Genomic DNA, 25,976 nt, shown 5'->3' with positions numbered 1-25,976 from the left:
TATATTGTTCACCTATATTCATGTGTTTTTAAATTGAGAGCTAGCTTACCAGGACGTACCCAAGAGCCTCAAAAATTGCACTACAAGGACCAGCAGTCCCTGTTGGCTGCTGATCTCATACATGCATTACACACATGAATATACTGCGTGCTAAATGTTCTGCAAGAAAATAAAATTCCACAATGTAAAAATGTGACATTTATGGGCATATTCAATTGTCAGCGGGATTGCCGAAAATTACGCGGAAAATCCGTTAATACGGTAAAATACTCGCTGGATTTCAGCTCGCAGCTCCCTGAGCCGCGAGCTGAAATCCAGCTAGATTTTACCGTATTAACTATAATAGTTTTAACTCCGCGGAACTTTGGGACAATTGAATATGCCCCTTAGAAATAGATTGCTTATAGCATTAACATTGTGTGGGACAAATTTTCACCAAAATATAGTAGTATGCAGTGAGCAACTTATGGATAATAAGATTTGAGGAATAGCAAAACTGTTCCGCTCACCTTTCCCTTCAATGCTTTAAAAGATTTATATTTCAGGTTAAGTTCTATTAATGTTTAAATGTATTCTATAAAGATGAAGGCTGATTCATCCTTTTTCGTTTGAAAAATTCTACTGAACCAAAGACCGTTTAGGTATAAATTAAGTGAATTATTTACTATATTTCACTAATAGGAATAAAGTGTAACATTTCCCATAGAAGATGAGCTTGTTATGTTATCCGTATTGACATAATTGCCTTGCCCTGTCTAGTATTTCTCCGATATGTGTCTTGGCTGGCTTTTTGTAAATGTCACGTTATAAGAGAGAGACGAAGGTAAGTGACTGCAGGGTCACGAGGTTGCATTTCATTTTGTCTCTGGCTTTCTGTGACAAGGCGTTGTAAAATTGTGAAACCTTTTTAAAGACAACTAAGTTTTTAGATAACGAGTTCTTTAACATTTCAGCAAAAGAAAACAGCCACGGGAGCAGAATTTTATTAGATCACGCTGTCAAGGTACAAAGTCCTTTGTTGCCGGCTTGTAAACTGAAATCTTCAGACTGGAAGTGGCCGAATTAAAATGTAGCTGCACAACTTCATCCCGATGGAAATTAAAATGTACATGTGGCTATTTACTAAAGCACCGCAGTGTAACGTTTGCTCATAGTCGTCGCGGTACACTTTGCACTGTGAGTTCATAAAAAGACTGTCAGATCATCATTTATTTATATAGCGCCACTAATTCCGTAGCGCTGTACAGAGAACTAACTCACATCAGTCCCTGCCCCACTGGAGCTTACAGTCTAAATTCCCTAATATAGACACACACACACACACAGACTAAGGTCAATTTTGATAGCAGCCAATTAACCTACCAGTATGTTTGTAGAGTGTGGGAGGAAACGGGAGCACCCGGATGAAACCCACGCAAACACTGGGAGAACATACAAACTCCCCAGAGATAAGGCCATGGTCGGGAATTAAACTCATGACCCCAGTGCTGAGAGGCAGAAGTGTTATTAGGCGTGTACTGCCTCAAGTCTGTTTATTGATAGTTCTTTATGTATCGCTTACATAATACCAGGGCCGCCGAGAGGGGGGAGAGCGGGTACAGTTTACCCTGGCCCGGCCATGCCAGGGGGCCCGGGCCGGGCCCTCGCTGCTAATTTAATTTTATTTATTTTTTATTTTTCTCTTTTGCGATATTTTTTTTAAACTTTTTTTATTTTTTTTCCCGGGGGGGGTATTCGTTGGTGGGAGGAGCTGGAAGAAAAAAAACAAACAAAAACCCAATACTCACGTGATCGCGCGGCACCGTGTCCCTCCTCTCCTCCATTCACACTGACTGCCGGGCGTGACGTCATCAAGTCACACCTGTCAGTCAGTGAGGAGCGCCGCAGCCAGGACACAGCATGAAGAAAGAAGACAGAAGAGGAGACAGAAGAGCAGAAAAGAAAAGAAAGAAGTTGACAAAAGGTAAGTAAAGAAACGGAGAGGCAAGGGGAGGAAAACAGATTGGGGAGAGAGGAACAGAGGAGGGAAAAAAGTGGGAGAGAGGAACAGAGGAATAAAAAAAGTGGGAGAGGGGCACAAAGTAAAAAAGAAGGGGGAAAAGCAGCATGGAGGGCGCAGTGTGAGTATAAGGGGGCACAGTGTAGTTGTGAAGAAGGGGCACAGTAATGTGTGTGTGATGGCACAGGGGACTTGTTGCAATGTAGTGTGTGTGAGGTAGGTGGCGGCTAATTAATGGGCGCTATTTTGTTTGTAGGGTGATACTGAGGCAATTTAATAGTGGGGACTATTAATTTAAGATGGGGTGGTTTGGGGGCTATTGAATCTTGGGGTGAGGTTAGGGAGAATGAGGTCTATTTATTAAATGTGACTATGAATTATTTAATGGCAGTGATGGTTGCAAGAAATAGGTATTGCTGGGGCTGTTTGCAGGAAGGGAAATAGGTTTATTTATTAAATGTGAATAGTATTATTTTAATGTTGGGGCTGGAGGAAGGCCTAATTATTAATCGTGGGTGCTATTGATTTAACGCCGGGGCTGGCTGTAATTTTCTAAATGCAGCCATTTTTTTTTCAAAATAGGTCCTTTAACATTTCTGGATCCGGACAAGCCGCAACTAAAGAAAGCAGCAGCCACAGGTGGAGAAAGTGAGAAGAACAGGTAGGAGAGAGCAGCACAGTGTGTGAAATGTTGTGATTCTAGTAGGGACAATACCAATTTTTGGTGAATGTTGTGCCCAATGTAAGGTGTAGGCCAAGACTGAACTGTTTGTGTACACACTGCATTGTTTGTATACTACACTGTGGTGGTAGATGTCCTGAAAGTCAGGAGTGCTTGAACATATGTGACGCCCCGGCGAATTGAGAGCCTAGTGGTTTTGATGTTAGCCACGCCCCAATGGCACGTTTGCCACGCCCCCAAATGCATGACCACACCTCCCCAAAAATTTGCACCGTCGTTTGGCTAGCCACGCCCCTGAATGTATGACCATACACCAAATTTTTTTTGCGCCGCCGTAAGGCGTCGCAAAAAAATTTTGGGGCTTACTTGACTATGAGGGGGGGCCCCATGAATTTGTTGTACCCGGGCCCTGAATTCTTCTTGGCGCCCTGCATAATACACTGCACTTTACAGATATGTATATAATTTACATCCGACCCTGCCAGAGTGGAGCTTACAATCTACATTTCTTACCTCATGGACTCGCACATTGGTTAATTGGATTCTGACAAAAATGAACCCTATAGTAAGTTTTTGGAATGTGGGAGCAAACCGGAGGAAATCCGCATAAACACAGGGAGAACATACAAACTCCACACAGATTGGGCCCGGGTTGGAATTGAACCCATGACCCCAGCGCTATGAGGCAGCAAAGCTAACCGCTGTGTTTTAAAAGCAGGTATCGTTCACATGACTACATGACAGGACGTTGTACAAGTAAAGGTGTGGTAGCCATTGCTGTGCACGGACACTGGGCTTGTACTGAAACTTAGATTCAGCAGTCATGTTCGGGAAAGTTTTTACCTCATGAGAGCCCCAAACATGAAAGCTGTCAATTCAATCTCTATTGGAATGTTGCCGTCTGATTACTCAGGAAGTGCCAAGTGCAAACTGAAACAGCTTCCCTCAAAAATCTCTAATCTGCACGTTGCTGTGTGTCCCGGTGCTCTGACAAAAAGTGTGACACCACTCTCCTGTATGATTTATGATGGTGGGAAATTCTATACTCCCCATTACACTAACAATACAGATACAATAATAGTGTATGGATCTGCAGAGACTGTATAACAAGTGCCCTTGTTCATTGTCCCTGATTTTTCCAAGAACCATTCCCGCTGTGTGACTTCATTATGTCGCTGGTTGTAGTAAATTGATAGGCTTAAGAATGGTTCAGTTCACATAATCACTGTCTATTGTATGTAGGTAGTGAATACTCTAAAAATAAACATGGCTGCCACCTCATCCTGAGCAGGAGTGTCGTAAGACAAAATAATGTCTTTTTGTTAATAAATGCCCCTGTCAGGACCCCTGTTTTTGAAGAAATAACCTCCATTCAGTGCCGCTAACTAGTTGTTTTATTAAGGCGTAAACACAAACTGAAAAATCTAGGACAGCTGTCCAACTAATTTCAGGGGCAGCGACCTCACACTGCGCCATTTATTTTCAAACTTATCGAGACCATTAAAACCGTTTTTACCAATAAGTTTTCGTTTAAAACTGTATATTATAAGCATTATACGGTAAAGGCATATGCACTTTCATTAAAATTGATTTTTTATCTATATTGTTTTTTTGTTTATGCTAAATTTCCAAATTCACGTGTGTAGAGATGGGAGCCATGTGCTGATTCTGTGCGCGTTTGTTGCAGATATTGCACAGATGAGATGTTACTGAGAGAGATGATGTCCAGTCCTCTCTTGTCCTGTTACGGAGTGGTCATTATCGACGATGTTTACGAACGCTCAGTGTCGACGGACGTTCTCCTCGCTTTCCTCAAAGACATCCTGTTGTCTAGGCCAGAACTGAAAGTCGTGATAATCGCCTGTCCCGAGCTGTCCAGTAAATTAGTCTCCTACTTTGGAAACGTTCCCCTGGTTGAGGCGGAAGGCACATACTCCGCAGAAGTGGTCTACACCTCAGGCGTTCAGAGGGACTCTTTCCTTGCAGCTATAAGGCTTCTGTTGGAGATCCATCACTCCGGAGAGAAAGGAGACATTGTTGTATTCCTGGCTTGTGAGCAAGTAAGTGGGTGTGAGTTCTGGGCACTTTCTTTGCTTTCAGTGATTTGACTCCTGCTTTCCAGAAAACATTTACAGTGAGCTAAATAAATAGACGTTAATTGATGTCGACACAGTACAGAGTTTGCCAGAGCAGGTTATTGTGCCATCTCTAAAAGGTTTCCAACACTTTCAGTGCCACGTTCTCCGGAAAGCTATGTGCAAAGGGTTCTGGGTATGTCTGCTTGTCGTGCATAAAGTTTTATAGTGTGGAAAACATAAAAAGGCTTAAAAAAACATAGCAGAATGACTGACTGACTCTTACGAAGGTATTTTGGTATATATATGCTCTATTGAAATAAATAAAAAATGGTGTAGCTAGGTGTTGCCGCTGTTTACTTACGAGATAAACATAAGTGGTGTGTATGAAGACTCTTTATTGAGATGGGGTTAGATCCCACATCCTATTCACTTTTCTCAATTATTTTTATTCTGTATATGGCTACATTTGAGCTGTCAGTACATGCACATTTGCTGGTGGCCATTAAAATAATGCAAAAGTTTCTTTCCCATGGTATCCACAGGATATCACTAATTTCTTAGAAATTGTTTATATTGTTGGTTTATTCAGAGATTCCAGTACATATACTGTAGTATCTCGCCACCTCTCAACACCAATGGGTGATTTCACCTGTCATGTGGTGTCTGTCAAGGTAATCTGCCTTGGTCACCTGCTCTAGTTAAGGGCTGATTCTAGATAAAGCTGTGACTGGCTGCAGATCGCCCCTCACTGAAAGTTTCCATTTGGACTTAATAATAAGACTTGTCTGCTGTGTGTGAGCCTGTTGCAGATACAAATTGGTCCTGTATGCGTTAATTGTAAAATCAATTGGATTGCCGCTACCATAGGTGTATCTTCTCTCCCTCGGCCTCATCGTCACTTTTCGTGTGCTTTAGATGATCGATTGCTGTATTGAAACTAAAACGCTACAGAATCGGCAACTGTAGAGATCGTTTGGCCCAGTAACCAACCAACTGGTAGTTCGGTGTACAGGCCAAACAAATTAAACTTAAGGGGACCTGTAGGATGTGTTAGTCAATGGCCACACACGCAGTTCAATGCTGCAGACAGGTTTTTTCAATCTTGATTAATTTTTTTTTTTTTTTAATTTCCTGTTGAGATAAGATTTTGGATTGCTATGCCCCATTTGTCTACCACATTTGTTAAAAAGTAAAGCAAAACACATACAAAATTTGCACGTTGGCTTAATATGTCCGTCTATAGCCTGAGCCAGGGAAATGGATATAATAAAGAAATTATAGATATAATGGTGAAAGAGACTAAATGAGACGTAATTACCGTGTAAATCTGTTCTGGAGACACTGTGGATCTACACGTGCTGACTCCAAATCTATAAATCCTAGAAAGACATTTTACTTGTGTGACATTCATAGGCAAACCGAGGGGGGGGGGTTCCTAGTGCCTGGAAACCCCCCTCTAAGCCTGGAGCACTGTATAATTGAGGTGACTGGACCGTGCTTGACACGGCTCTGCTTGAAAAGGGAGAGCTGCGTGCACCTAACAGTAGTGCACGCAGCATTGTCCATGTATATTATGGGGATAGGAAGAGTTGGAGAGCAGCCAAGCACTAACTAAAATTATAGCGACGCCCCCATGCATGCTGGTCACGCCCACTGGTGGCGTGGTGTGGAAACCCCCCTCTACAAATCCTGCGTTTGCCCCAGACATTTACTACCGCCGGCCCAAGCTGTACTTGTGCTCCTTGGCAGCCATCTTCTACTGATGGGAGGAGCCAATGTAAAACATTTGCTGATGTCAAACAATGGGAGGAGACAAAGTGCTAAGTACGTTACATTCCATGATTACCAAACACATTCTAATAGTTATTACGTTACATGGACGCTGAATTCATATGACGTCTAGAAATACATCAGGCTGTTACCTGCTCTGGCCGTAGCTTGGGCTGACTATGTCATCAAGACCTAGGGAGTATATTTACTAAACTGTGGGTTTGAAAAAGTGGAGATGTTGCCCATGGCAACCAATGAGTTATTTATTTACTACATTCTACAAAATGACAGCTAGAATCTGATTGGTTGCTAAGGGCAACATCTCCACTTTTTCACACCCGCAGTTTAGTAAATATACCCCATAGTGGAGTGAAGTAAAGAGAGAAACATTCTGAATTGGGTGGCTGTGAATCCTGTAGCAGTATATGATTCAGTGTCCCCCAAGAAATCACACTGGACAACAGAATCTGTTTGTATGATCTATTTTCTTAGTGTGTGTTTCATTACTTTCAGGACATAGGGAAGGCCTATGAAATGATCCACCAGGAAGCCTTGCACATGAATCCAGAGCTGGGTGAATTGCTTCCCATCGCTCTCTACCCTCATCAGAGTCTCCCCCATTACATGCCGTACGAGGGGCTGGAATACGGTTCCAACGACAACAGGAGGAAAGTGGTGTTAACGACCAGCCTTGGCGAGTCCTTGATCTGGATGAGCAACGTCCGCTTTGTCATTGATGTTGGAGTGGAGAAGAGGAAGGTAAATACAGCACTTTATCCTTTTCCTATTGCTGCTCCCAAAACAAATCTCTCAGCCCAGTCCCTCCTAAATAACGGCTGATTAAAGTGTAGCCAGCCAGAGCTTTCATGTGCACTGTACAAATATTGTCTTCTATTCCCTAAATCCTCATGGGTTCCCTGCCATGACCATCGCTCTGTTGCTCAGACTGACGTTCTGAAGAGTAATCCTTATAGGAGTTCTATACCTTTCAGAATACTTCATTTTTTGGCTTGTACAACATCTACTAATTATATAGTAAAGAGTCGGGTTGTAAAACTGGGGAATAAAAATTGAAATTAACAGTAAGGCACCTAATTGGCCATATGGTAAACACAGTTCAGTGTCTGTACAAAATCTATTTTTTTTTTCACTTTTATCCAAACAAGTAGCACCATCTATAAATTGGATAAGCCTGATCTTTTTTTTTTTTTTTTTTTTTTCCTTAAAGCTATGCTACCATCCAAGCGGCATAACATTTAAGTTTGCAAATTTGAAATTGCTACAGTCGTGGCCGTGCATGGGAGGGTCAATAGAATTATCCCCTCCCCCCTGCCCTTTGTCCGGAGGGGTTTCCATGGCACAGTTTTTGTTTTTCTGGCCCTATAAGAAAAGAAGGGTTTTAGTGGGGGGTGGGATAGTTGATCTCACTCACTGTACACACCAATCCTGGGCGGTTTGCTACAGAATATATAGCGCCAATAATTCTGCAGCGCTGTACAGTGAACTCATTCACATCAGTCCCTGCCCCATTGGAGCTTGCAATCTAAATACCCTAACATACACACACACAGACCGAGAGAGACTAAGGGCAATTTAATAGCAGCCAATTAACCTACTAGTATGTATTTGGAGTTTGGGAGGAAACCGGAGCACCCAGAGAAAACCCACGTAAACACGGGGAGAACATACAAACTCCACACAGATAAGGCCATGGTCGGGAATTGAACTCATGACCCCAGTGCTGTGAGGCAGAAGTGCTAACCACTAGGCCACCGTGCTATGTTGATACTTTTGTGTTTACCTGTTAGGCGTTAACCAGCTGTAACATGGATAATTGATCCCTATGGAAAATGGTCATATAACAATCCTCACTGTAACATGCACGAATTAACATTTCTCCCGCTGAGAGGTAATGGCAGTACTCTCAGGACTGAATATTGCTGTTACTAAGTGCCCTATGTGCACATTTGATGTCCTGTAATCTCTTCTTCTCTTAGAAGTGGTGATATTTAGATTTAGAAGTGTAGTAGATTAATTTATGTCGCTGTTGCTCAGACACAGTATAGTTTTCCTTCACTTAAATTATGTTGAAAGTACTAAATAGCTGGCACCATGAATATGGAAATAAAGATGCATTGACTCATGGCACGGACCATCTACAGACTACAAGTACCTCGCAGTATTCTATTCTGATCTACGAGGCCGAGCCCAGATCCAGGCACAGAAAACTCGTTCTTTAACTGATGAACAGTGATGTCATTCTCAAACCATACCTACATGTTTCAGTGGAGAAAATGCTGTTCCTCGTTGCTGATTTACAGAGCCAAACATCAGCACAGACTCCCACTGCCAGGCCTGACAAAGAAGGGTACAATTAGTTCAATTAGTAAATTGCTGTGTAATTTCTAACCGTGGAGATCATCGGTGCCAGCTACCTTTCATCACCGAAACTTTCAGGTTTCGCCACTTTCTCTGTTGACACATTAACAGAACGTGCTTCTGCGGTAGTTTTGAATGAATGTTTAAATAAGTTGTTTAGTTATTCTGTAAAACATCTTTTTTTATTATAAAGTAGCAATATATTTTGGCTATTAAAATGAAATTGTGAAACGTAGAAGACTGCCTTGTTAAAACAATTCAATTCAAGCTACCTGGGCAGCCCCTCGTGCACTGAAGAGACCAAATAAGGCAGAAACAGACTTTCTGTAGGTGGAACTTCTGTCTTTGCACAAACCAATGTCATGCTCTAAGGACACAACGAATTAACAATATCAATTCACTAAGAAGAGGAAACATCCATGTGGCATTATCCTGAGGATAGGCACAATTTCACCTTAAATGTTGCTTTCTTGATTGTGTCTAGCCTGGCAGCAGATATATATTCTTGTTACCCATCTGAACAGGCCATGTGCACCATCCTAGCCACTGACTTGGATCTGAACACAGCCTAATAACGTTCTTTCGTATCTGGTGGACTCCTACCTCTATACCAGTGTTGGCTAACCTGTGACACTCCAGGTGTTGTGAAACTACAAGTCCCAGCATACCCTTCCAGCAATAAGCTGCTATATATTTGCAAAGCATGCTGGGACTTGTAGTTTCCCAACAACTGGAGTGTCACAGGTTAGCCAACAATGCTCTATACCCTATCCCAAGCTGTCGAACTATGTGAAGCTAATCGCACGTGAATATTGTTGTTATGGGACAATGATAGAAACAATGGCTGTGTAAGCAAGCTAAACTCTGCGGGCCTAAGTCATTAAGAGGAGTAAGGCAAAAAAAGGAGTAATTTTGCTCCTGGACAAGCCATGTTACAATGCAAGGGCTGCAAATTAGTTTATTATTTTGCAATAAGTTAAATACTGACTGTTTTTTCATGTAGCACACAAATACTTGTTAGCTTTATTTTTACACTTAAATTTAAAGTAGATCTAGGACATTCCCTACCCCAGCTATAAATCTGTCCCCACATTTTAAACTTGCCTCCCCCTCCAATGCAACATGGTTTTGCCCAGGTGCAATGTTACTCATTTTTTAAGCTTTCCTCTCCTTAATGACTCAGGCCCTGCCTGTGGATTTGGTAACCCCTCTGTATGATCTAGGAACATTCCTGCAACAGGAACATTTAAAAACCTTTATTTCAATATTTATTTGTATTAGACAAATAGTAAAGAATCAAGGAGGATAAAAGAGCCGGTGTAACTTTTAAATGAAAGAAAACTCTATCCTAAACCATGAGAAGAAAGTATTACTGAGGAATATTAAAGTTAATTTCTGTTTTCAACATTCAGTCGACTGAAACATACAATGTCTGTGGCACATTTAAGTAGAATGATTTATACCGTAGACAATCCAACTGTAATCTAAAAGGAAAAATAGTATAATCTGTCTGTTTACTCTCTCTCCCCTTTGTGTTTATCGGGCTGACAGTCACAATTGCTTGTGATATTTCCTTGTAGCGCCTTGTGGGTCATAAAATGAACCACGTCAGGCTGCACCAAGTAACTGTGAAACTAATGAGCGCAGAAGAGCATTGAGCAACGGGAAACTAATGACTGAGAGACTGAAGCGGTTTGTGTAGCTCAGCTTGGCTCCTTCAATGATGATAGCCGGCCACCGCCATCCACTTTATCGAAATACCTCGTAGGCTGCAGTTTCTCTAGTTTACATTAGTGCATATCGATCTCAATTGTCATCCTCTCTCTCTCTAGGCAAGCCTGTAGCCATCAATCACTACAAGTGATAATATGTACACACACTGCCCTGCGGCATATGTCTGGTTAATATGACATACGGTGCGCCGAGAGGATTGAATTGGGAATTTGACGAGCTGGGGTACAGTAATTTTAATTCCGCTTTTCAATGTTCATCCTGCTGGTTGCTAGTATTTCATATATGAAATGAGTGCACCACCAGCTGTATTGCATTAATGAGATTGACTTTAGCACAGGAGTATCTAGGCCAGATCACTGTGCGGCGGTAGCGTTGGCGTACATTACAATGGTATTGTAGCAGGATATCTTAGAGGTACAGTATCGAGATGACTGGGTGTGGGCATGACTTGGCAAGAAAGGGGTTGGTGCTTGTTTTATGTCCGTATACGAGAGCTCGCCCACACCAAGCCAGATTGAATTAGTTTTATCACCTACACATTGCCATATTGTTCACTGAACTAGTTACACCATTAAAGCACGGAGCACTGCTTGGTAACACTGTTCAAAAGTATCCTATGTATAATATTTTTTTTCAGCCTGAGTTACATAGATGGAATACCTCTGTGAACTAGTCTCTTGTAGAGAATGGATGGTTTCCCCGGGACTTCTATCAATATTTCTGCTTTGTATTTGTTCCATTGCTGAAGGCACCTACAACGAACAAATGAAACTGCCTGTAAGATTTTTTTAATATCGCTTCCTTTAGTGTTTTCTATTTATTTTTGATCTTTCCTCTTTTAGGTATATAACACCAGGATCCGGGCAGAGTCTCTCATCACGCAGCCAATCAGTAAGATTCGTGCCGAGCTGAGGAAGCAGATTCTGGGCTCTCGTCCTGCAGGTGAAAAAAACAATATCTGGAAAAGAAATGTAATAATTGCTCTGCAAACTTACTGTGAGATGTGTGTCAGGAGTTGAAGTCTCAGTCTCTAGCCCTATAGAGGAACTTAGCTGACCAGATGATGAATTTGCAGCAATTAGAGAGATCAGTAGCATAGCTTTTTCCATTGGAGTGATTGGCCTTAGCTGCGGTTGGGGCTAACATTAGGCAAACCTTGGCAGTTGCCTAAGGCACCATTGGTTAGGGGGCACCTAAAACGCTGAGTAATATAATGTCACTCATGCAGTATTTATATTGCCGCCACACGGAGCATTTTCCACTAACACGAATATATACGTGAAGCTGCTGCTTTTGCGGTCCCGATCTCCTTAGGAAATGCAGCCCTGTGCTGAGCAGGGGGACCCCATGCTGCGAGTTTCCCTGCTATAGTGCTACCAGCCTCAGCTGGTAATAAAATTTGGGGTATTGTCCACACCACCCCTCCCCCATCCCCATATACACACATCACGATTTTGGTTGTACCAGTCTTGTCTGGCAGCACTAGGATTGGTTAAGCAGTTTGGGGTGGAGTAGTAGTTGTTTTTTTGGTCTATTTTTAACATCTACTTATGTCGACATTTTGAATGTGTAGACTTTGTATATGTCCACATTTTGAATGTGTAGACTTTGTATATGTTGACACATTTTGAATGTGTAGACTCTGTATATGTCGACATTTCGACCCAATCCCAGTATAAGAATGGATCTCCGCAGTTGAGTGTTACTCATCTTTAGTCTTGTTTGACTCCGTTATGAGTTGGGCCATTTTGCATTGGACTGAGATGAGTCCTCCTCCTACACATTACCCCACTATATGCTGTAATACTATTCCTTCTATCATCTCATGCATGTTCTCGGGCAGACGGTAGTGCAGTAACTGCAATATGTGTTTTGTGTATGTGCGTGTTTTGGAACAGCGTTATCTATGGTTCTGCTACAGGTTTTTTACTAAAGCATTCCAGGTAGTGAAGTACCACATACTGGCTATGTAATAATCAGAGCAGATACCTTGGAGCCAACATTGTATTTATTCTGTATTTAATATTGGTAAACGACTCCCGGTAGTTGTGTATGTACTCGCTGGTTTATCCGTATACTAACGGTATTACTTTGGTCATAGATACTTCTGTATTTGCCCTATTTTTCCTTTATTATTCTTTTTTGATTTTGTATATAGTGCTGCTATCCTTTATCACTGTGTGTAGAGGGCCGACACAGTGGTTGGTATTGTATTCCGACCGCAGCGATATTATGGTCAAGTTCCTGTGTGATTTTGTGGTTGAACATTTACTAGAAGTGCCAATAGGACAGGGACTGATGTAAAACATTCATGTAACGTGTAGACGCACATACTGTCCAGTTCTACTCTACATTGTACAACCTCGCACATCTAAATCCGGTTTTGTTTTATATCCCCCCTCCCCCTACAGCTCACACTGATTTTCCAGATGCCAGTTTTGCTCCCAGTAGCTGCATTTGTTCTTAAATCTAAATCGGTCCCATCGTTACTTCCTATATATTACCTGTAATAGCTCGACGCTTACATTACGTTATTAGAAAGTAACAGAAGGTAATGTTGTCATCATGTTCCTTGTCTTCTACGCAATGAACCAATGATCTGACTTCCTCCCGCAGGGAAACTCTTCTGTCTGTACTCCGAGGAGTTTGCCCAGAATGACATGAAAACCTATCTGACTCCAAAAGTTGAAGAATCCAACTTGACTTCAATGGTTTTGTTTCTGAAGAGGATGGATATAGCGGGTTTGGCCCACTGTGAATTTATTAACAGACCAGGTACCCTTTGACAGGGACATAAAGATAGACTTGAAACTTTTTAACTTTCTTTATTGCATTATTATGACACCACTACAATCTTGCCCAAGGGTGGGTGGAGAGGAGGGGGGTGATGGTAGGTAGTTCATTACCGATCCGATATCACCGCTCAGAGTAGAGATTGGGACTGTAACTGGTACGAATTAGTGTCAGGAGGGGGCAGCATAAGCTGTAGTAAAGAGGTGGGCTTTGAGAGTGCTCTTGAAAGATTTGATTCTTGGGGAGAGTCTAGTCCGGCATGTGGGGAGTTCACAAAAGCTAAACCACGTTCACTAATTGGACATTTCCAGTATATGTTTGACATCACTACTCTGTGCTGTTGGGAGACCCTGCTACTTTCAATAGTTATTCAGTCTGTAGCTTCCTGTTGCCTCCACACCTACCCCCCCCCCCTTCTTGATCATGGCACTACTTCTGCATAATCACATAAGTGGACCCTTCAAAATCGGCATTGCCCTCTCATAGAATACTCTGTGCTGCTGTGAGCACTCCAGTGGTCTCACAAACTACAAGTTCTATCCACTTCTACATTTCTTTTGATAGATTGATAACAAGATGTTGATGTGACCCTAGTCAGTCACCTATTACAATTTCTACTGTAATATCTGATTAATAATGATAACCAAAGTAACCCCACACACAGAAATTAATTTCTATAAAGCATGCAAAAGCCACTGATTAGTCTTGCAGTAGTTTCCACTGCAGTCTCATCAAGACTGATGGCATGTTTGCTTCGCCCCCCAAAATTAGGTGTAGACGATGGGTAGCGGTGGACAGAACCCCACATGACAAAGCCGTACATATCAGTTTGACCTGCTGTGACCTCACTTCCTCTTTATCCACCAACAATCTTTATCCAACAATCTGTAAGCTGTTACCTAGCAGACTGCAAGAGGCAATCTATGAAAAGACTTTGGCTTCAGCGCTGCTCCGGTGTGAAGCAAAGTAGACAAATGTTACCCTCCTGAGCAGATATTTAAAGATGCAACTTTTACTATTATTGTAACCAGTGTTTAATGCTATTTAAGTCTGCAGTTTGCCCGCTCCCCATTACCCTTTTTCTACTTTTTGAATCCCCATTTTTATATAACAAAATGTAATAGTAAAACAAACTGCAATTCTCAACGAAAGTATATCTACCCCATACATTTTAAATTGTTTATTGCTGTTTACTGCTGTAAACACAGCTCACTCATTACATCATTACACTTTCTTCCTTTTTAAATGATCAATACAGGGATTTTGCGGTGACATTGTTACTGCGAGGAGTGAGGGTCTCTAGTTGTTTTACTGACGGACTTTATTTTATCTACGGGGTTATAGATCGTATAGAATAAGATATTGCCGTCTTCCCAACCGATGAGATCTTATGTATTAAAGATTTGTGAGAAAAACTCTTCAATGTGAATTTATTAATCAGCAGCGCAGTGTGTGGAAATAGCACTAATTACGTTACTCATTTTTTATTCATAGTTTAGGATTTGACATGTCGCAGGTGTTTAGTAATATGCACTTATAAAGTATATATAGTCTTGTCAGTCAAGCTGTATAAATATCAGCATGAGATCACGTCAAAGGTTCATTCGCCGTTTCCCGGTAAACCCGAGCAGCCTGTGATTAGGACGTAGTTAGGAGAGAAGCAGGTGAGGATCTCCTGCTGATATGGTGTGATGTTTAATATAGTGTGTTGGAATACAGGGAAATGTTTAGTACTTAAAGTGTACCAGCTGCCTGCCTACAGTGGAGCCATTGATGAGGAAACAGCTTATCAAATCACTGAGATTCAGTGACATCACTGAGCTTAAAATGATAATTTCCCATTTGTGTGTTGGTATTGGGCTGTTTTATTGTACTTTCTCTTTTCAGTTTCCTTTCTAAATAAAGTGGGCAGCACGGTGGCTTAGTGGTCAGCACTTCTGCCTCACAGCACTGGGGTCATGAGTTCAATTCCCGACCATGGCCTTATCTGTGTGGAGTTTGTATGTTCTCCCTGTGTTTTTGTGGGTTCCCTCCGGGTGCTCCGGTTTCCTCCCACACTCCAAAAACATACTAGTAGGTTAATTGGCTGCTATCAAAATTGACCCTAGTCTCTCTCTGTCTGTGTGTATGTTAGGGAATTTAGACTGTAAGCTCCAATAGGGCAGGGACTGATGTGAATGAGTTCTCTGTGCAGCGCTGCAAAATCAGTGGAGCTATATAAATAAATGGTGATGATGATGATGATGATGATGAAGTGTCTACAAAAAAGGTAACTTAATTTGCTTGAAGTTATCACCAAATATATAAACCAGATACTGTCCAGTTTTCAGATGGGACACCCAGGTGCGACCTCTGAATGTTGGGCACTTGAGGCTCTACCTACCTATGTAATTCTCCTGCCTCTTCCTCTAGTTAATTTAGGTGTCTTGCTCAACCATCCATTATAAACTTGGCACTAATGCATGTGGTATACTGAAAGAGGATGTCACTTGTCCCTATATTGGATTACAGTGTGTGTGTGTACATGATGGAATATGAACAGTACACCAGTGATACTATGTTTCTGCTGAACTTTCCTAGGAAGCAATGATCAAAGCCATCTCTATATCCATAGCAACATAGGGCCAGTAGAAAAAAGTGTCCCGTCTGGATGTGTAATAATTTATTGATGCAGCGATTGATTTGACAGTTCAAGAGGAAAACAAAATATATTTGTAGCGGGACTGTACCCTATACAATGATTCTGCTACGGCCCTGGTTCAGTGCTTGCTGTACCAGCCTTGCCCGCTCCACCTTGGGTTGCTGTTCTGTGAAACGGGTCCTACACAAATGCCCTGTTCTACCAGATAATGTAATAAAGGGATTCCCTGGAAACTCCCATGTAGCTGTCGCTGTAATCACTTGTCCTAGGACCCCTCTGCTGTAGAGCTGCTGGAGGAATCTGACAGACACAGCAGCTGTCTCCTGAACAAATGTTGCAGCCATTCAATCAGTAGCCGGCTGTCAGTCTGTCAGATCCTTCCTGTCTTGTGGTTCTCTCCGTTTTCCTTTAGTTCAATGCACAGGTTCCTGGTACAGGGCACAGCAGGTGGTCGTCTGTGTAATCTGTTCTGTTACCTGATTGTGGTTCCAATTCATCCACCCCACTATCATGCCAAACACTAAACGGTGATATATTGGGACCCAGTCTGGATCAGAAATAGAGATGTGCAGACCCCCAGCAATATATGTAACGTACGTAATTCTGTGTGAGATTGCTTAAGTTTAATGTTTTTCCTTGGCTGTGCTTCCAGGCAGGATAAATATTGTATGTGATTATTTAGGCTCATATGTTTACTTAACACTTTATAGGAAAATTACAATAAAATGGCTTATATGGCAACAATCCCATGAAAAATCAGGTGTGTTTTTTAACATCACTGCGGCAGGCTTAAGAAGAATGTTGGAATTTAGCGTTTTCCATCTTTCTTTCCTGTTTTTTTTTTTTTGTTTTTTTTTAATAATTCAGGCCATTTATGATTCTGGATTACCATAGCAACCACAGTCACATAGCACATGGTGTGGTGAGCAGAGAGGTTTTGGTTTGCCCGTCTGAGCTCTGTCTGCACTGTGACATCCTCCCTCCCCCCTCTGTCGTCACATGACATGCTGTGAGCCTGTGTCTGTGTAGCAGACCGACTGTGGCTGTATCTGGCAGCTATGTTTGTTTGCCACCCAGAGAGCTTTTGAAAACTAAATAATGATTTGCAGGAGGATAGCTTAGAATGCTGATGTATGCTTTGCTTTAAAAAGTACTTAACTTGCTATTTAAAGAAACAATTCTATGTTGGATTGCTGCTTTACCATCAACTACTGTTGGTTGTGAAATATGACTATAAACAAGTAGTTCTTCAGTTGTTCGACTATAACTCCCAGATAACAGGTGGGAGACATTTATAAAAAACGGTGCAGGATAAGGTCCTGTAACCCATAGCCACAGTTAGCCATGCACCAGTTTTCCTAAATGTCCCCCACACCAAGCTCCAGCTGTACAATTGGGGACATAGCTTTTTGGAGATTGAAGTACGGTATTATAAATCATCATCATTTATTTATATAGCGCCACTAATTTTGCAGCGCTGTACAGAGAACTCACTCACATGAGTCCCTGCCCCATTGGAGCTTACAGTCTAATTTTTCTAGCACACACAGACTAGGGTCAATATTGTTAGCAGCCAATTAACCTACCAGTATGTTTTTGGAGTGTGGGAGGAAACCCACGCAAACACGGGGAGAACATACAAATTCCTCACAGATAAGGCCATGGTCGGGAATCGAACTCATGACCCCCAGTGCTGTAAGGCAGAAGTGCTAACCACTGAGCCACTGTGCTGCCAATATAAGGGTTTGTAATTGAAGTCTTCTCCGTTTCACTGTCAGTAGTAACATAATAGTAGGATAAAGCACAATTTAGTTTTTATACTTTTTCCAGCCCTTTCTGAAAAATGTGTATTTATAATCCTAATGATATTTTCCTCTCCCCTTCAATGTTATTACACGGAATGAAGTATTTGAGTGTCAGCCCGGTACTCTGATAACTTGGCTTAACCCTGAAAAAGGTTCGAGTGAAATTCCTCCATCCAAAAGAAACTTGAAAAAAAAAAAAAAAAAAATTGCAGCTTTAATGTCACTGCTTTCATGTTGGTTTCTGTGCCTCAGGGGGTCTTGTTAAACAGATTGCTCTCTGCTCTGTGTATCCCTGGAAAAACACTGTACAGTACTTTTATGTGGAAATCTGGGTATTCTCTGAAGGCAGCTGTGCGGAGTTCTCGGGAAGTGATTTGAGAAGGGAATTCCTGCTTAATGCTGCATGTTTATTACAGATTATACTGATACACTTATCACTTTAATAAGCCAAATCCATTTATCTTTGGCATAATGGTGAGTTGGTCAACCCCACTGAACCCTGCACTTGTGGTTTGAAAACCTTAATTTAAAGGGATTTTCACTTCTAGAACAGTACAGAGGGAGCGCATATATTAGACTTTGTTTATGAGATAATGGGGCATATTTTTTTATGGACCGCATTTTAAACACGATCAGTTTGATTCCTTGTCACAAAGAGAAGGAAAAAAATATTGTGACTATTTATTAAAAGTCTTCCCTAGGAACAGCAGATTTTCATGACTGAAGACTGGTCTCCTATGTCCTCTATGGTGACTATAGCGAAGTGGCCACCTTTGTGGTAGTGACAGGAGGAGAGAGCAGGTGAGATGCGGTGAGGCATCCGAGATCCCTCTACCACAATGCTCTCCCCATAGGCTTCAATGGCTAACTCCATTGATGGCGTCAGCCATCGGGCACAAGTTCCGCAAATCAGAGATTTTCGTAACTTGTTAAATTGTGCAAAATAGCAATCCCCATAGACTGCAGTATCTGCTGCGATGCCCTATTAATACATTTGAACTATACTTAAAGATGTGACATTGGGGATTTTTATGTAAAAAGTGATTAATAAATATATCCCAGAAAGCAAAGAACATACAAACTCCACACAGATAAGGCCATGGTCGGGAATCGAACTCATGACCCCAGTGCTGTGAGACAAGTGCTAACCACTGAGCCACTGTGCTGCCCATAGGAAGGAGAGGGAGGAATCAAGGATGACCCCATCTACTGGATATATATGATTCCTGTAATGACCAATTACAAGCGTGCTCCTGGGCTCTTCGAGGGTTAATAATTCTCAGGACTAATGTTGCTCCTGCACTGTGTGGATAAACAGCATCCTAACTCTCTAGGCAAAAAAACATTCATTAGTGGAATATTGATCTTGTTAGTACTGGAATTTCCACCCACAAAGCTTTAAGCAAAATGCATTAACGTTAACGCATGCCCTCCACAGCTGTCACTTTCAATGTGGGCAAGAGCTTGAGCCCACACCAACGTACTTCACACAGAGCTTCTAGTTATTAATGTTTTAGGTGAACTCTTTCTGCCCATATAACTTTTTATAAACATATTTTTTTTAACAGATATTTCAGTCCATTCACCCTTTGTTAGGGTTTGTTACTTTATTATCTCCAGTAAAGACCGGGGGGGGTATATTTACTAAACTGCGGGTTTGACAAAATGGAGATGTTGCCTATAGCAACCAATCATCATCATTTATTTATATAGCGCCAACATATTCAGTAGCGCTTTACAATTGGGGACAAACATAGTAAACTAATAAACAAACTGGGTAAAACGGACAAAGAGGTGAGAGGGCCCTGCTCGCAAGCTTACAATCTATGGGGCAATGGGAGTTTGACACATGGGGTTAAGTCTACATTTACAGTCTGCCCAGCCAGACTGCAAAGGTAAAAGTAACTCATAAGCTAAATGATCCTGTCACACAACAATGTTGGTCAAGGGGTAGTTGTATAACGGGTGGCAATAGGGTAATGTAGTGAGGTTAAGAGGGTGGCTGAGGAATATTGTAAGAGGTGGGTTTTCAGAGAACGCTTGAAAGCTTGTAGACCAGAGGAGAGTCTTATTGTGCGAGGGAGAGAATTCCATAGAGTGGGTGCAGCTGTCATTTTGTAGAATGTACTATGAGCAGCATGGTGGCCTGGAGTAAAGCTAACATTATCCCATACTGGGGTCGGGGAAAGTATGGGTTTGTGAAATAAGGATGGATTAACATCTGTCCCAGATCTTGGTAGAGAATCAGAGGTTGGGGAGGGGTCTAGCCAGGTGTGTTCTTGCTGGTTTTGGGAGTCCCCAGAGGTTAGAGAGAGATTCAAGTTTCAGAAGCTTGGACTCAATAGCAAACCAGGACAGAGCGGAAGGAGGCTGTAATTTGGCCCAATAATGGGATTTAATGTCTGGGAAGCTTGTTGTATTTTAAATCCTAATTCTTATCAACAATCCAGAATTATTGCAGTAATATGTAGAAAATTTAACTTATTTCTGTGACCAGCAGTTTGATAAACAATGACCCAGATATTCTGGTTTACTCTACAACTTGTGATAATTATTACAAGAAGATCTACTACGTCTCCAAGGTTGGATCATTTGCATGCCATCTAATACTCCCTACTTGGGATTGGATATTCAAGCTACTATTTGGGATTGGATATTCCATTTACTTATTGTTTTTAATATTTTATTTTTTACATTTTCTTGTACTGCATGTGATAACCTCACATGAGGGTTTATATGTCGGATGTATTAAATTGCATATATAAATGTTTTCCGCAGCTCACAGTTTTAGTGGTAGTTATTTTATCACCAGTGCTTATTTTGTTTTCTTTGCAATAAACTCTAGAGTCTGGCTTAATCTGTTCACACTAAAGTCAACAAGTCTTGGTTGTCATGGTGATATGCGTGTTGGTTTGTTGCACGTTTAAGCAAGCCGGCTGAATACGGTCACTTACCATCTGCTATAGAGGTGTGAGGAGATAAGCTGGAAGCCCACCTATCCTTGGGAGAAGAGGCTGCAGAATGTCTGTCTTTAATATGCCGTGTAAAACATAGACCTTATTTTGGGGCTACTTATCGAATAGACAAAGTTAAAATTTTCATTAGCCTTATTTGAGACCCATTGTACATTTCGAACTGTTGAATAGTCATTATTAAAATATTTAATATCGCATTAATTTTCTAGTGATCACTTTTTCTATTGAAATTTTTTTTCCCATTGAAATGCATGGATGGTCCATTGACTGGAATATACTATAGCAGGAACAGCGCAGCATTTGAACTGAACTCCACTCCATCTGTATATTATTGCCCACCTATAATATCTGAACTCTGCTGTACAACATTAAAAATATGCAAGTGATTTGAACAATATTTGGAATTGAACTGCAACGAGACTCCCTACCCAGAGCGGAGGGGGAGAAGCTATGGTCATTGACATGACTGTGAATAAGTGCTTACTGTTCTCTTTTTTTATTGAAGTGTAGTCTTACGATTAAACCTGTATCATTTTTCTAATTTTTTTAGCTGGGAAAAAATGAGTAAGGGTTATGGTTATGTCATGAACAATCTCTAGATGCTCCTTGCATACACGCTGTAGCACATTTAATTCGAAGTTGTAATTGAAATGAACAAAGGCGACAAACTTGTTACCCTTTTCGGGCTCCGTGAACCGTATGAAATTAGATTGGACATGACAGCTAAAGGTCTCTAAATTAATTCACACGACCTTCGTTAGATGTGTCCTTACATTAACCCTTTCCTTGCCAGACTAGAGATGGATGCAGAGACATAAACAGAGTTTTGCAGCAGGGGCCATGTAGAAAATCTGGTGTAATTCATAGCAACTTGGTGTTTAGTTGCATTTTCCTAATTACACCAGAGACGGGACACAATCTGGCTACTGTGGGTTGCAGCACGTGGGTGCAAACAGTGCCATGTTTTTAAATAAGCCCCAGTGGGGGATATTGATGCACAGGTAACTGGAAAACACTGCTGTAACCTATAACAACCAATCAGATTAAAAGTCTTAAATTTGCCAAAAAATCTGATTTAAATAGCTATCTTAAAGGGAATAAGGAGATACAGAATGAGGTGGACAACAAAGGTCATTTATCAAGATGGTGTAGACTGTAGAAGTGGGGCAGTTTGGGGCATTCTAGGTGCAAAAATGTAATTTGTGTTACAGGATAACATATCTATATGAACGACAACAGATGGAGAGTTGGGTAAGGGGGGGGGGGGGGGGGGGGGCATGTGACTGTACATCTTCTTCCTAACCCAAAAATGTATTTATTCTTGCATGGTACAAATTAAGCGTCAGCCTATACTACCAATGCAATGTACATTGCACCAACTAAGCGCGCTGTTGAAAGCACAACGATGGGTGCAAACCTACCAATGGAATACAAACACTAAACTGTACAAATATGACACCGTTTTTGAATTTTGTGTTTTGGAAACTAAACTTGTCTCCGATGTCTGTTAATGATGGGTGTATGTGTATATATATATATGTAATTAATATATATATATATATATATATATATATATATATATATATATATATATATATATATATATATATATATATAATTTATTAGTGGAGGTATTAGTTTTAAAAATGGCAATTACTTTATCTTTGCCTGGGAGACACCTTGCTGATGCAGTATACCTGATCTGCTCTGCTGTGCTCCTGGTTGACCCGTTCCCTGTGATTTCTTCATATTACCTGTTTCTATGCATCAGCCAGGTTCCTGGTATTTGCTTTCTCCTACACCATCTGGTTAGTACTTTCCATCAATAAACATAGGGGCATATTCAATTCCGATTCGCGGCTGTGATTCCGCGCGGCTGTGCATATAAAGCGTCATTATTGTAGCGCAATATCGCAGATTTCTGTGCGCACCCCATAGGTACCGGGACCCATGCGGCCGCGAATCGTAATTAATATGCCCCATTGTGTGTTTCACCTATTCCGGGCTCCTTAGCTGTGACTTCTGCATTGAAGTTGGACACCTTTGGGCGTATTCAATTGTCAGCGTTAACGCTGCAAAACGAGCGCTCGAAAAATCTTACCGTTAATACGGTAATTACTCGCGGAATTGCTGCGAGCTGAAATTCCGCGAGTAAACTACCGTATTAACTGTTTTCGCGTGCAATATTACCGTATAAACGGTAATATTTTTCGAGCGCTCGTTTTGCAGCGTTAACGCTGACAATTGAATACACCCCCCTTGTGTCTTATTGTTGTGCTCAGTTTTGTACTGTATGACCTGTGACATGAAACTGTCTTCCACAAACTCTCCTTTGTAGCAGAGTTTGGCTGTTCCTCACCCAGTTTTAAGTCTCCTACACAATTGTTTCTGTTTCAGTTAATGACTGTTTCAACCTACATATGAAAATGATTATATTATCACCTGTTTGGTATGATTGGTAATCATACACCTGACTATAATCCTACAAGATCCCTGACTTTGTTCAAGTCTATCTAGAAGAATTGATCAAGGCAAAGGGTGGTCACACCAAATATTGATTTGATTTAGATTTTTCTTCTGTTCATTCACTTTGCATTTTGTTAATTGATACAAATAAACTATTAACACCCAGGGCCGGTGCTACGGTCCACGGCGCCCTAGGCATTTTTAAAAAAGTGGCGCCCCCCCGCAAAAAACTTTATACAAAGCCCCACACAAATACACTATAGTACTATAGAGTATACTTCTTTACATCAAATAAAGCAGACCATACCAGTATGACACAGAGCAGATTGATAGGTCAGATTTATTATTTAAATACAAATCTATGTACAAGTTGTTTTTATACAAGTGACCACGATCTTTGGATACTGTTTCTAATATGCTTAATAACTTACAGTAGGGGTGAATTCCTTTTATAATACAGTTTTCCCTAATGAACACCGTAATGTAAGTAATGACATCAGAACTCATAATTATAGGCGATGACATTAGGACTCGCTTGTTATACAGATATAACGTACAGGAGATTATACAAATATTAACATGTTCTATGGCAGATCCAGACCTCTTCGTGTGGTGATCAGTGCAGATAAGAAATGTGTGTGAACTTGTGTTTAATAAAAGGTGGACCTGACCTTTAGTGCTCATTGACCTTCTGGTGGTCTATGTTCATCCCATTGATGGATTGCATGAAATCTGCTTTGAAAATGTAGATGATTTGTACGGATCACAGATCCCTATAACCGCAGCGTGAAAGCTGCGCTCCTACAATACAGGTCAAATAGATGCACAAACTCTCTGCTCAGGAAGATGTAATGTGGCAGCGTGCAGTATTGCACTTATAATATTGCTATAAATCTTATTTCTGCGCAGAGTCCTCTGAAAAATGTCACTTTAATCTTCACAGTAAAAAGGGATCTTCCATCTTCAGATTACTTTAATGTACTGATTTGTACAGCGTCCCTTTAATACTTTGCGTTTTGTATCTATTTTTTTCTGTGCTTGTTAGTCATTGGTTTATATCAACATGTCCAGGGTAACGACTATCTCGCCTGTGTGCGTTTACATCATGCGGAAATGTGTTCAGTAAAAGTGTCATGAGGGCCTGTATAAACCAATAAATTAAAGTAGTCTGCGGGTGGAAACGTCCTTTTCAAAAGCACTCTACCATTGTGGTCCATCGTAATCTAATATGATTTATTTACATCTGTATTCTCCATAGACCCTGAAAGTTTAATGCAGGCCTTGGAAGATTTGGATTACCTGGCAGCACTTGACAACGACGGCAATCTCTCCGAATTTGGAATAATTATGTCTGAATTTCCGCTGGATCCGCAGCTGTCGAAATCTATTCTAGCTGCCTGCGAGTTTGACTGTGTGGATGAGCTGCTGACACTGGCTGCCATGGTGACAGGTATTGTACCTCTAAAACAATGGTCACCTCTATCGTGCATGCTAAACAGCGGAATTCCTGTTCTCCGTGCATGGAGCCCAGTGTCTGATTTAAAGGAAGTCTGCATTTAGCAGGGGGGGGGGGAAGGGAGCGAGAAAACACAGCTTCTAACCGTGTATTAGCATGCAAGGGAAAGGTGTACTGCCGATAACTGCAAGACAATGAAAGTATCAGAACAGGTGACACTAATATAGCAATCTCGCCATGCTGTAAAAGAGATATTTCCTACAGGAAATTTCTCTGCGCAGATCATTCATTTGCAGAAGATTGCATTGTCCTGCTGTTATCCAGTGCTGTAAATCTCCCATCCGCTGTAATGATGGTATAACTTGATAAAGGAAGGCGGGATTGGTGCACGCAGAAAATAACTGCATTAAACATCATTGTCTTCATAACTAGGCCTTAGGAGTTGTAAGCGATGCATTGTAACATCTCTGCTCGCTGTACTGTTTATCACAATATAATGGATGTCACCTAGGCATTTGTCAAGCTCATGTAATAGCGGTGTAACTTTACATAATACCAGCAGGTCCATTTGTCTTGTGTTTGCTAAGTATGTTTAGCGCTTATTACATTCTGCACACTAGGGTTTATGAAATGCTGTGGGTGGATGTAATCTGATTTTAAAGAAGAAAAAGTGGGGAAAGGTCAGGTTTTCAGTTTTACTGTGAATGCAGTAATTGGAGCTCTCCATATGGATGAGGATTGGATAAAGCCGGGTTTAAATGGTTTATTTTTTTCTACAAGTGTCAGTAAAATCTATGGACATAAGTAAATCTGCACAGAGCCTTCTCTTTAGATTGCCATCCTTTAGTGGCAATAGCCATGTTGATTGCTAGGATATTGCGTAATGATGTATAGAACACTGCCATCCAATGGAAACAATGATAACTGCATTGTCTTTGCATTAGTACAGAATATTTTTATTTATTATCAATATTCTAACTATATATAAAGACGCCAATAAAGTTCTGATTGTGATTTGTTATAGGTCATCAAGTATAATATACAGAAAGTTGATAAAATACAGATAGTGACTTTATTAAATAAAAACACAGATGTTTAAGACAATTAAATGGGTAAATATTTTATAGCGACATAAGTGATAGGAATAAATTGAAACCAGAGTGGCTAAATAAGACTGCATTACAAATGTTATGGGAAA

The 25,976-nt window shown here is 41.0% G+C and overlaps 1 protein-coding gene across 5 annotated transcripts in view; it reads left to right on the top strand.

Moving 5' to 3' along the window:
• The window catches only part of DHX32 (DEAH-box helicase 32 (putative)), a 60,868-nt gene that overhangs the window by 27,247 nt on the left and 7,645 nt on the right, over window positions 1–25,976 (top strand). For 4 of the 5 annotated variants that reach the window (XM_075215989.1, XM_075215987.1, XM_075215985.1 and 1 more), the window contains 5 exons: window positions 4,369–4,741; window positions 7,043–7,288; window positions 11,485–11,584; window positions 13,259–13,417; window positions 24,581–24,772. In XM_075215989.1, coding sequence (XP_075072090.1) covers window positions 4,369–4,741; window positions 7,043–7,288; window positions 11,485–11,584; window positions 13,259–13,417; window positions 24,581–24,772 — 1,070 coding nt within the window. The remainder of the gene's footprint in view (window positions 1–4,368; window positions 4,742–7,042; window positions 7,289–11,484; window positions 11,585–13,258; window positions 13,418–24,580; window positions 24,773–25,976) is intronic. The other variant, XM_075215988.1, reaches the window with a different exon arrangement.

The sequence above is a fragment of the Mixophyes fleayi genome, chromosome 6, assembly GCF_038048845.1.
Source record: "Mixophyes fleayi isolate aMixFle1 chromosome 6, aMixFle1.hap1, whole genome shotgun sequence".
NCBI lineage: Eukaryota > Metazoa > Chordata > Amphibia > Anura > Limnodynastidae > Mixophyes > Mixophyes fleayi.
The sequence above is the reverse complement of the archived record's forward strand: the minus strand, read 5'-3'. Positions and strand labels throughout refer to the sequence as shown.